This window comes from Ceratotherium simum, chromosome X, assembly GCF_057802395.1.
Source record: "Ceratotherium simum simum isolate JZ-2026a chromosome X, ASM5780239v1, whole genome shotgun sequence".
Classification (NCBI taxonomy): Eukaryota; Metazoa; Chordata; class Mammalia; order Perissodactyla; family Rhinocerotidae; genus Ceratotherium; species Ceratotherium simum.
In genome coordinates this window covers 72,970,977-72,982,786 of record NC_141940.1, presented here as the reverse complement: position 1 = coordinate 72,982,786, position 11,810 = coordinate 72,970,977, and the positions used below count along the sequence as shown (strand labels likewise).

Sequence of the window (11,810 nt, the reverse complement as noted above, 5' to 3'; positions counted from 1 at the left end):
ATCTCGTTGCTTTTCTTCAATCTCACTGCCATTTCCCTAGTAAGAGCCTGCATCACTTCTCACCTGGCTAACCACTACGGCTTTCTAACTGGTCTCTAGGATACCATCGCCTGATCCCAAACTAACTTGGAGTCTTATTTTCAACCCTTTCCCTACCTGAACCCTTAACTCTAGCTGGTTGGGACCACTTATAGTTCCTCCACTAAGCATTGCTGTTTTCAGCCTTCCCACCTTTGCGACTGCCCTCCCTTCTGCCTGCAAGTACCATCTTTCCTTTGCTTTGTCCTTGGAAGTACTACTTGCCCTTTAAGGTCTGCTCATTTCTGTCTTCAGAAAGCCTTCCCAAATGGCTCCAGCCACGGGGCCCTGAGCCCCAGCTTCACTGTCTCTGCCACACATTTGCCTCGTGGCATAGACTGCTTGGTATCATTACTTCTCACCACATCTTCCCTGCTGGCCTGAGCTTCTGGAGTGCAGCGACTGTCTTATTTATGGCTGAAGGCCCCTTCCCCAAATTATGCCTCGACAGTGTCCATCCAGCCAGTTGACTGACTGCTTACCCTACACTCATGTACCTGAGTGCTTCCCTGTGAGCTACAGGCATGCCCAGGAGGGCAGAGAGGAGGCTAGACATAGACATCAAGACAGGTGGCATTGGTTGGCACAGATCCCAGGCCAGGCTGGGAGAAGCAGGAAGTGCATCCCCGGAGCCTGGGCAGGGCTGGCTGTAATGATACGCTACAAACACACCCCGATCCTGATTATCTTGTTTATTGAAAAGTTTTAAGCAGAATTTTAGATGTAAAAATAAACATGAGCAAATACAGAGGTCTTGGGGACCACAGCCACAGTCACTACTGAGCTGGAGGCTTGGGCCAAGGCGCCATAGGGGCAGCTTCTGCTATGCTGTTTGCTTTCTGCTCCCTGCATACAGGGAAGGCCATTACTGCATTAGAAGGGCAGGGGGGCTCCGGGCAGCCAAGGTAAGAAGGGCCTGAAGGTAGCCACCCCTGAAGTGGCAGAATGGGGCTTGGCAGCTAAGGAGCAGCAATGGTGCAGACCCCAGAGCCAAGAGGGTGACTCCCTGGGAGACTGGGCAGTGCTGGGGCTGCCAGGGAATCCCAGGAGTGGGTGTCTGGGGAGCAAGGCTTTGGGGAGAGGGAGGAACCTGGAATGTGGGGGGAGTCAGGCTGCATGGCCCCCATCCTAGCCTCACAAGCCTGAGTAGGAGGCCTCTGTAGTCTCAGACCAGGATGAATCCCGGCGGGAAGACGGTGGCTGCCGCTGATGCCCTCTCTGGTCAGGGCGGCCCAGGCGCATAAGTAGCATCCACATACGCTCTCGGAACTTGACACCCACAAAGGCATAGAGCAGTGGGTTGAGGCAGCAGTGCATATAGCCCAGGCCTGAGGTGACAGACTTGGCCACATCCACGTGGCTTTCTCGGCCACAGTTGCGAGCCAAGGCCCCCAGGTCCATGAGGGTGTCCACCAGCACCACCAGGTGGTAGGGGGTCCAGCAGAGGGCAAAGGCCACAACTACCACCACCACTAGCCGCATGGCTCGCAGACGCCGCTGGCCCCTGGAGACCAGCAGCACAGCCAGGATGCGGGCATAGCAGTAGGCCATGACCAGCAGGGGCAGCAGGAAACCAGCAACCAGCTGCAGTACACGCAGAGCTGTGCGACCCACCTGCGGGAAGTCGTACTGGCAGTGGGTGGCATTGAGGCGCTCGTCACGGTGGGCTGACAGGAAGATGAAGTCTGGGAGGGCAAAGAGCAGACAGAGCCCCCAGACAACTACACAAGTGAGGGCCACGCGGGTTGGTGGCCCCCGGCGGTAGAGCTGGGTGGCATGCACTATGCTCAGGTACCGGTCAAAGCTGATGCAGGCCAGCAGGAGGGCCCCTGCATAGAAGTTGATGTTGAAGAGGGCACCTGCCACTTTGCAGAGGCCAGAGCCGAAGACCCACTGGACAGCAGCATCTACTGCCCAGAGCGGGAGGGTCAGCACCAGCAGTGCGTCAGCCACGGCCAGGTGGAGCAGGAAGGTGTCAGTGCTGCTCAGGGCCGCCCGCTGGCTCAGCAGCACAGCTGCCACTGCCCCATTGCCCAGCAGCCCCAGCACAAACAGGAGGCCATAGAGGGCAGGCAGGAAGGCCCGGTCAAAGTTCAGGCTGAAGTCCTGTGGGCAGGGTGGGGAGGCACAGCAGGAGTCGCTCTCGTTTTCTCCTAAGTAGTCATAGGAGGAGCTGCAGTTTTCCAGGAGGAAGGCAAGCTCAGTGTCTTGGAACACTTGATGTTCGCTGATCTGCAGAGGGAGGGAGGGAGGGCATGGACCGTATAAAGGCCTTACACTTCGAGATTTAGTCTGATGAGCCTTTCTCTGAGCCGCTCCTCTGTAAGGCAGGCCCGAGGCCCAGCCGGGGTCATACCCTGTGAGTGTCCCCGCCTTTCTTCCAAGGCCACGCCTCCCGAACGCCATCTGCCCAGACTGGGCGAAGGGATGGTAACGTCCCTCCTCAAAGGCTGCTTCTCTCACACCTTTCTGGGCCATCTCATTGGCCCCAGGATTGTGGGCCAAAGGAAGAGCTTCCCTCCTGTGCCAAAAGCCCTCCCCACTGCTCTCCTCTCTCTCCTTGCTCTTCCTTCACAGCTTGGCTGTCGTCTTCAGTTCCCGGCCATGCCTAGTTCCACTACTTTCCTCCTCAGGTGCCTCCCCACAGTCCCCTCTCCCAGTCACCGGCCCTCCTCTTCCCTCCTCAGCCCTTGTCCGGGGACCTCCAACTTCCTGGTCCCCCTGGGGCCCCTCTATGAATCACTGTGGGCCCCTCCAACACATGCTTTCTCCTTCTGTTCTTCCCCTCCCCTACCTCATGGCCTCCTACCCACTGGGGGCTCCCCACCAAGCTCTAGCAGAAATATTCCTCACCCCTTCCCCTGCAAACCACCCCAGAGCTGCAGGCCACCCCAGTGTCAATTCAGTCCAGCATGGAAGAGTCAAACTTTCAAGTCAGAGCTGAAGGGAGCCTTGGAGGCTGTCGGGGTGAGCCTCTACGGCAGGCATTTTGCTGATGAGGCACCAAAGCCAGAGAGGGGAGGGGACTCGCCCATGGTCATTCACAAGTCAGTGGCCAAGGTGGGTTCCCAGTTCCCCACGCAGTGCTCCTTCTACACAATCCCTGCATTCTCTACTTACTCAACCCTCTGCTGGCCCTGGCTTGTGGGCCAGCCCTGACGTCCCCTTAGTGTCCTGCGCTCTCCACTCCAAGCTGTGGTCTGGCGTGGCTGGGCAACAGCACTTACCTCAGGGACCATGGCTGGGTTGGTGCTCTAGCCGCCGGGCTGCGTGCTGCCTGCCCCTCTGCTTTGGTGCTTGTGGTTGGGAACTTACACTACACAGAGGAAGTGAGGGTTTCACGCGGTTCTCGGCAGCAGCCTCATCCATGGGGTTATCTACACCAGACCTCTAGACCCAAGGCCACGGGGTTCCAATCCCACCATGCCCCTGGCTGGGGGAAAGCTGCTCTGGAGGATCTGGCCACAAGCCTGGGACCAGAAAGGGTGGGGCCTAGGGAAGGGCAGGGTGTGTCTGGGCAGGGGCAGGTCGTTTTAGGGGGGAGGTTTGAAGGAGAAGCAGAGCAGCTGGGAGTGAAGGGCAGTCCTGCTGCCAGGGAAACAACTGCTTCTCCTGCACTTGGTACAGTCAATGCTTAAGAAATTGGAACTTGTGCTCATCTGTCCTGGGCTGGAGATGATCTTTGCATAATTGTAGACTGGATCGCTAAACGTGTTAAGTCTGTAAAGGAGATTAACATTCTTAAAACATCAAAATATTTTAAAGAAATCCATCACAGTAAATCTAGTCCTTTCTTACTGTCCCTCCCCGCTAATCAACAGGGGCAAGGAAAGGGGACTCCTGGTAATGAACCTGCCATGTCCTAGATGTTGCTCTAGGTGCTTTCCTTTCTCTGCCCCTGCCTCGTTGCCACCACACAGCTCCCTTGTGAGGTAGGGGCTACCCCACGGCAAAGCCAGAAAGGGGAAAGGCCTTCACCAGATGGAGCAAAGCAAGGGTGGGCGCTGAGCTCGAACCCCGGCTCTCTGACTCTCCTTTTACCACTCATCACACTGCCTTCATTTTTTTTAAATGGATAAACTATGATACATTCATGCAGTTGAAAACAAATGAACCAAAGCTATATATTTTAATATAGATCCATCTAGAAAAGCCAATGACCACATGGTGGAATAGGCAAGTTACAGAAAACTGTGTATAGTTTGACACCACTTATGTAAATTCTAAAAACCACACACAAAAAACAATACCATTTTGTTTTGGATACAGCTGTTTTTTGTAGAAGCTTAAAATGGGCACTGGAGACACCACAAATTCATGAAAGCAGTGGCTTCTGGGGCGAGAAGAAGGGGAATAGCGTTAGGGAAGAGCACATGGTGGCCTCCCGATTAAGAAAAGGCTGTAAGCAGTGTTTGTAGAGCAAATCAGTCCCTTTATGGCTGCTGCACTGTCACAGTTCCTCTCCCCACCGTGCCCTCAGCTTTCCCCTCTGCCCTCTTCTCTCTATCTCCCTGTCACCTTCTTCTCATTATCAGTGGGGAAAGGTGGCCCCTAACTTGCTTCTCCCAAGCAGTTTCCTCTTTCCCTCTCTCCCTCAAGATGAAAAGGAGAGAGAGACAGAGGCAATGCTAGCCCGTGGCCTTGGGGTCTAGTTTTCAGCCAGAGTGCTTCACCAGAGCCCCCAGGCTGAGGCCTGAATTCACTTCACACTTATTGACAAGACAAATGCTTTCGAGGCAGTGAGGCCCTTCCCTGCCTTCTGTGGGCAGAAGGTGTGACTATCCTTGCTGTAAACAGCTTGTCACCTGCAAGGTCCAGGCCAAAGGGAACTAAGGGCCTGGAGGAGGTCAGAAGCAGTGTAAGTGGAAGGGACTGGGAGGATTCCAGAAGCCACGGCTGTTAGGATGGGTAGGACTTGGCAAGTGACTGCCTGCGGGGTGAGGAAGCAGGGTGGGAGCCAGGCCCACGGTATCCTGATGCTGGTCCATGAAGAGTTTCTGTTCACTGGGCTTCTACACTTGAGAGAAATGAGGACAATGAAAAGCTCTATTTGTTCAACTTAAAGGAGGGTCTTATATTCTGCAGTTATGTCCTTCATCCTCTTTTTGGTATTGGCAGGATCTTTTCTTTATGAAATGATGATGAAAATAGCTGATAGTTTTAGAAATATCTTGTGCTGGCAGAAGTTGACAACCCCAGTGCGGGTCCTCCAAATATATGTTGGAATATTACTGGCCCATGTGAAATTTTTACGTCTAGGGACCCCTGGTCTCCTTCCTGTGCCCCAGTCTCTTCACTTGTCACATGGGGACAGTGATCCCCACCTTCCCGGGTGGCTGGGAAGGAGAAATGAGAGAAGGTTGGGCAAGAGCTTTGGAAAGGTGCAGAGCTTTCCTTTCTGAGTTGGGCCATATCCTGATAGGCCAGCCTGGGCTGTGGGGCAGGCTGCTCTCACTGCTCCTGGTGTGGCTGTGATGGGGTGGGAAGAACGCTAACCTTGAACGCTGAACTAGCCCTGACTCCACCCTGTCGAGGTGTGTGACCTTGGACAAATGACATGACCATTTTGAGCTGGTCTCCCAGCAGGGTTGTTATGAGATGAACTGAGATAACCAAGGCTGTAAGGCCCCCGGCACAGGGCCCAACACTTGGGAGCACAGTGGAGAATGCTGAGGGCGAGGGATATTGGCTACAAACCTCAAGTCACCAAGAGCCTTTCATGTCAGGGGACCCCCGGGATAGAGTGTGCTGCCTTGTGGGGCATGCAGCTGTGGACCTGGCCAGATGGCAGGTCCTCCAGAAAGGCTGCCCCTTGCCTTAGCTGGGAGTGTTTGGCCAGTCCTGGCCTAATCCTCTGGCTGCCCAGCTGTGTAATCTCAGGCAAATCATTTTACCTCTCTGCCTCGGTTTCCTCGTCTGAAAAGTAGGGCTACATGTGATAGGGTTGCTCTGTGGACTGCAACTGATACATGTGGAAAGTGTCTGGCACAGGGGAGGTGCCCAGTGAGCAGCAGTTTCCTCCCCTTCCTGTAACTTTCCAAACCAACCCCTCCCAGGCCTCAGAATGGCAGATCTGCGCTGGGCTTCTGCTGTCTTTCACAGCTCAGATGCCTTGGAAGATGCCTGTGTCATGGTGCCAAGGCAAGCCCTTGTCTGGCCCTCTAATTTGGTCCTCTCTTGTCCCAAGCAGCCCCCAGACCAGATCAGAAGCAGGCCCAGCCCTTGGGGAGACCCACCTAGCCAGAGGCCTGCACTCTGAGTTCTGGTAGATGCGCACTCCTGCTTCTGCCCTCCCAAGCAGCCAGTGGGGAAGCTTGAGGAGGAAGTTAGTCAGAGTGAAGCTACTTCGGGCCCCACCTGTGGTCAAGGTGTGAAATGTGCACCTGTCTCTTCTCTGCTACCCCTCCCCTGTTTTTTTTTAATTTCTTTCACACCTCTAGGCTGTGGTTTGGGGAGATGGGAGGCTCAGAGGTCTGAGCCCTGGGCCTAGTCCCTCACAGGAAGGAGGGCCTCCACAGCTGTCTGTCAGGCCAGCCAGGGAAGGGGGCCGTTTCCCCCTCCTCCCTCTCAGTGTCTGCTGCCTCATAGCCTTTCAAAGCTCCTCAGAATGCACCTTGGAGCCCTGCTCTATAAGTCCCTGGACTCAGCTGCCAGCCCCAGGCTGTCAGGGGAGCAGCTTCCTGTGGGGCTCAGGCAGTGGCCTAAGCTGGGGCAGAGCCTTTCTTACACAAAATTGAGAAGAATCCTAGCCCCAGGAAGGGGTATGGGTCTACCCTAGAGAGTGCTGGGACTCTGGGCTTCCTTCTGCTGGCCCTGAATTTCCCAAGAGAAGGAGGGCTTAAGTCACAGTGAGGCGCAGGGCCTGGAGACCGCCCTCTCCGCTTCCCCTCTTCTGCAGCTCTGAGCCCTACTCAGGGAGTGGGAAGCAAGCCCGTTCTAAGTGCTGGGGCCATGGGCTGGGGCCTAGGCAGTCCAGGCGCATGAGGGTGAGTCCCCAAGCTATGGGGGCGCTCATTCTTTTTGGGACCAGGGAAGGAGGAAGTTGCTCCATTTGTCAGGCGGCAAAGGGAGACAAGGCAATTCAGGCCGGGAACAGCAGATAACAAGGCAAGAGCTTGTCAGCCCAGGGGCAGTAAGTCTGGTTGGAACAGAAGGTACATGTGAGAGCAGGAGGGTAGAGGGGGCTAGAGAGTAGTTCAGGATCTAAGCCCTTCCACCAAGCACAATGACCTTCGTGCCATCCTGTCCCCGGCAGCACCTGGGAACTATTAAACGAAAATAGCTTCCATTCAGCAAGCCCTTACTTTCATACACATGATCTCTTTTAAACCTTTCAGCCACCCAGGGAGGCAGAGGTCACCATACCCATTTTGCAGAATGAAGATGGGAGTTCGGAGAAGTGAAGTGACTTGTCTCAGGCTAGTCAGCCAGTAGGGTCTGTGACAAGACTCCTGTCCAGGCTGCTTTCTAATCTGCTATACTGATCGCTGGGGCTGAGACCCCCGCCCCCCAAGGACTGGTTCTTTCAGGAGCCACATCTTACTCACCACGTGGCCTCACATCTTGTGGGAGGGCAGGTGCTCACCCAGCGGGGCTTGTGCCATACAGGGGGCTTTGGTAAACCTTACTGCATCCGCATTCTTCTCGCCCTGCTCCTCCCCACTTACCAGGGAGAAGAAATGTCATAATTTCCAGGATAAGGGGCCTGGAGGACCAAGCAAAAATCTGCAGAGCGCCAGACCCCTTTTGCACGCCCCCAGGAGAATCTGTGGTGCTCCCAGAAGCCTCCATTCCATCACAGGTCCAGCTCCTGAAGGCCTGGCGTGGAAAATTCCCCATCTCTGTGATCAGCGTGCAGCTGTTCCCATTCCCCTTGTACCTGGGACTCCATCTCAGCTCAGGCCTGTCCAGACTCTCCAGAGGTGCAGGTGGCAACATTATCGAGGCGCAAAAATCCGAGTATGGAAGCCTGACCTTGATGGGTTCTTGAGTCCCAATCACTCCCACAGTGAACAGGTGACGTTTATTGATTACTTAACTATGTGTCAGGCAGTATTCTAAAAGCTTTATTGGGATGAATTCATTTACTATGGACAACTATGTAGGAACTGTGACATCCTTACTATTATCATCCTCATTTTACAGATGACAGAAACACAGAAAGATTAAGGAACTCGCTCAAAGCCACACAGCCAGCAAGTGGCAGAGATTTCATGCTCTTACCCGTTACACCACGACACCTTTTAAGGTTAGAGGGACTGGGATCGAGGGTGGTGTTCAAAGAGGACTACTTTGGCCTTATCTGTAATGTTTTACATGGAGTCTGTATTCATGTATTAGCTGTATGATTAAAAAGCCATCAGAAAGGAAAATAAAATTGAGCTAAAAAACTGGAACAATTGATGAAATTTGAATATGGCCTGGGGATTAGATAAAAACCTTATATCCATGCTATTTTGCCAACTTTGACAATGTAAGAGGATGTCTTTGTTTGTAGGAAATACACATTGAGGTATTTAGGGGTAAAGGGCTGTCACGACTGACTTCCACATGACTTGGAAAACGAATATGCAGAGCAAGAGGGGATGCACAGAGGAGAAAGCAAACGGAGCACCATGCTAATAATTGGTGCTATGGGGAAAGAGTACAAGGGAGTTCTTTGTATTATTCTTGCAAGTTTTCTGTCAGTTTGAAATTATATCAAGTTAAAAGTTACTGAAAGAATCTCTCTCACGCAGGATGGGTTTGGTGTCAGATGCTATTCCCAGGACCCACTTGGAGGCCTTGTGAGAAGAAGGTGGGGCCAAGGCTGCCTGGGAACAAACGCTCCCTGGCCGTGGCCTCTGGCCTCATCCCCAGGAAGCACTGCTTCCTCCCACAGCTCAGTCGCCTCCTCTACTCCCCGCCAGCCTCACTTCGCTTCCGTATTCCTGGGCTTCTCTCCTTTCCCATTGTCTGGCTAGCTCCAACCTCTCAGACTTGAGTTCCTCCCAACTTGCCCTGCAGCCTTTTGAACCAGGAAGCGAAGTGCTGCCTGCTCACCAGGTGGAAGGCATTAGCAGCCCACGTGATCCTTCTCCAAGCCACTCAGGGCCCCTCAAGGAATATAGGTTGTGTCTGAGGTTCTCAGGGCGACTCCATCCTTGGCTCAGACTGGCTGAATAGAAGGGATTGGGGCTTGTGTCCTTCAGAGGGTGTCACCAGCTGAGAGCCTGGAGTTCTTTTTCCCAAATGGCAGTGGGTCTGCAAAGCCAGGTGGGCCCTGCCAGGAAGGCTGCTGTCCCTGAGGAGCAGGTGGTCTGGGCCGGGGTTCTTGGCTGCTGGGCTCCCATGAAGAGGAAAAGACACAGCCTGGAAACCACGGTGCCCACCCCAAGGTACTCCTTTCAGCAGAAGCTGCTGAGTAGTGTTCCTCTCTGGGTCCTTACCTTGGAGGGTTCCCAGTTGTGCTTTAAGCTGCCCTCCTGGGACTCTGCATAAGACCCCTTGATAATGGGCCTGACTCTGGTCTAGACTCTACCTGCCTACACTCTCTGGCCTTCTGGAAAAATTCCTCAGCCAGCCAAATGAACTTCCTAAATCCCAACAGAATGTGGTGTTGGCCTTGGAGGCTTTGTCCACGTGTCCTTTGCAGGGCAGCCATGACCCAGGGCCCACCTCCTATTAGCCTTGAGCCCATATTTCTCCAACTAGTCACTAAGTCATCTGCACAGACACAGGCATGGGTGCTTGTCCAGCCAGAGCCGAGCTGGCCCCAAGGTAAGAACATGGACTCTGGAGCAGGCTGTCTGGATTGGATTCCTGGCTCTGCCGTTTATTAGCTGTGTGACGTTGTGCAGGTTATTTCACCTCTCTGTGCCTTGTTTTCTCTTTCCAAATGACAAGGGTCAGTACGCTGTATATGTAAAGGTACTCAGAACGATGCCTGGCACGTGAATTGTTAGCTAACCTCCTCACTGTGGCTGCTGAGGTCCTCCCGGGACTGGGCACACCCACGGGGGCAGTTTTATTTGCATTGAGGTACCACACACCCTAAACTGGAAAGCCTAAGCCTCGGCCCTGTCTGAGTTGCAGAATTGGTTAAAGTGCTGACGCCTTTGGCTGTGGGGCCTGAATGCCAGTTTGAGTTCAGTGCCCAAGACTTCATGAGTAATTGGGGTGGAGGTCCCTTCCAGATGCAAACCCCAGCTGAGTGGGCTGTCTACTCTGAGCTGTGGGTGTGGAAGGAACTGGGCCTAGAAGCTGGGCATTGCTTCTGTGGGTCAGGACTTAAAAGGAGCTTGAGGAGACACCCAACTGAAAACATACTTTCCCTGTGATGCCCACACGGTCCTCACTCGAAGAATACTGCAGTAACTGCTGACTCAGCCAAAATGCCTGTCGGTAACCTGACACGCGGCAGCACCAGCAGTAACAGTAATCCGGAACGTTACGTAGCACTCACTGTGTGCCAGGTGCTGTTTGAAGCACTTCACACATACATATCCTCATAACAAGCCTTTGAGGTAGGTTCTATTTTTATTCCTAGTTTAAAGATGAGGAAACACACTCAAAAAGGTTAAGTAACTTGCCCACGGTTAAACAGCTAATAAGTGACAGAGCCTGGATTTCAAATCAAACAGTCTGGCTTCAAAGCCTACACTCTTCACCACGCTGCTGTATTGTTTTGGGTTTGAAAAGGCCACTATGTGACTTTAAAAGGAGCAGAGGAGCCTGAGGCTGGCCCTGGCGAAGGGGTATGCTGTTCACTATACAAATCCCCAGCCATGGTTCCAGAGTGGCTGAGCCAGTGCAGGGGCTGGGGCGGAAACCACAGCAGGGCCCCTTCCTGGAACAAGGGAGTGCCTCATGCATTCCACAGTTGGGCACCAGGACAGAAGATGAAGGGCAGGAGTGCAGAACTAGGGGTGGTTACCATGGAAACCAACAATGTGGTAAAGCTCAAACCTGAGCCTGTCTGGGTTTAAAAAAAAAGAAAAGAAAAGAAAAGAAAGGAAAAGAAAAAAAGCAAACGCTATTTTGAAAAATTCTAGATTTTTTGGAGGATGGCTTAGGACAAAACTTCTGTGGAACTCAGATGAGTTTTTGGCATATTTGCTAGTGAATAGCTGTCTTTCACATCACTATCCAGAGTATTTATAAATTACTGTAGCTTATAGTATAGCTAGACAAACGCTTGCGTACAAAGATGCACAGGATGGGATGGGTGAGGAGGATGGAGGTGGTGAGGTTAGGGAAAGATTGGAAGAGGGGAGATAGTCTGTGGGCAGGTAGCTGCAAGGAGACAAGTTAGAGGGAGAGAGAGTGTTAGCTGAAGTGGGGTAGCAGGGGTGGCACGGAGGGGAGAGAGAAGGTGATTTAGAGCCGGAATCCACAGCACTGATTGGCCACGCCCAGCCCAGTCTGCCTCCAGTGGGTCTCCATCCATCTTTGCTGTGAGGATGGCATCCACTGTGGCCCCTCGGCTGGCCCTCTGCCCTCATGTCAGGTCTGGGAAGTCTGGCATAAAAGGGATCCATTTGGCCTCTGAACTCCAACTTATTGACAAGGAACCTTTACTTTCTCACATAACACCCCTTCCTGTTACTGCTATTATTATCCCAAAACACATGTTGTCTGCAGGACACACTTTGGCAAACACCAGCCCAGAGAATGGAGGCTGTTCGCCTGGCCTGGCCTTCAAGACCTTCCATGATCTGGCCCCAGCCTCCTGCCCAGCCTAGTTCTCCACT

General features: G+C 53.3%; 1 protein-coding gene across 1 annotated transcript; it reads right to left on the bottom strand.

Moving 5' to 3' along the window:
* Positions 1 to 1,055: 1,055 nt before the first annotated feature.
* Positions 1,056 to 3,407, bottom strand: CXCR3 (C-X-C motif chemokine receptor 3). Its single transcript, XM_004439841.3, has 2 exons — positions 3,306 to 3,407; positions 1,056 to 2,310 (listed from the first exon to the last, which is right to left on the bottom strand). The coding sequence occupies exons 1-2, from the start codon at positions 3,315 to 3,317 to the stop codon at positions 1,213 to 1,215; spliced, it is 1,110 nt and encodes a 369-aa protein (XP_004439898.2). The 5' UTR covers positions 3,318 to 3,407; the 3' UTR covers positions 1,056 to 1,212.
* Positions 3,408 to 11,810: the final 8,403 nt, after the last annotated feature.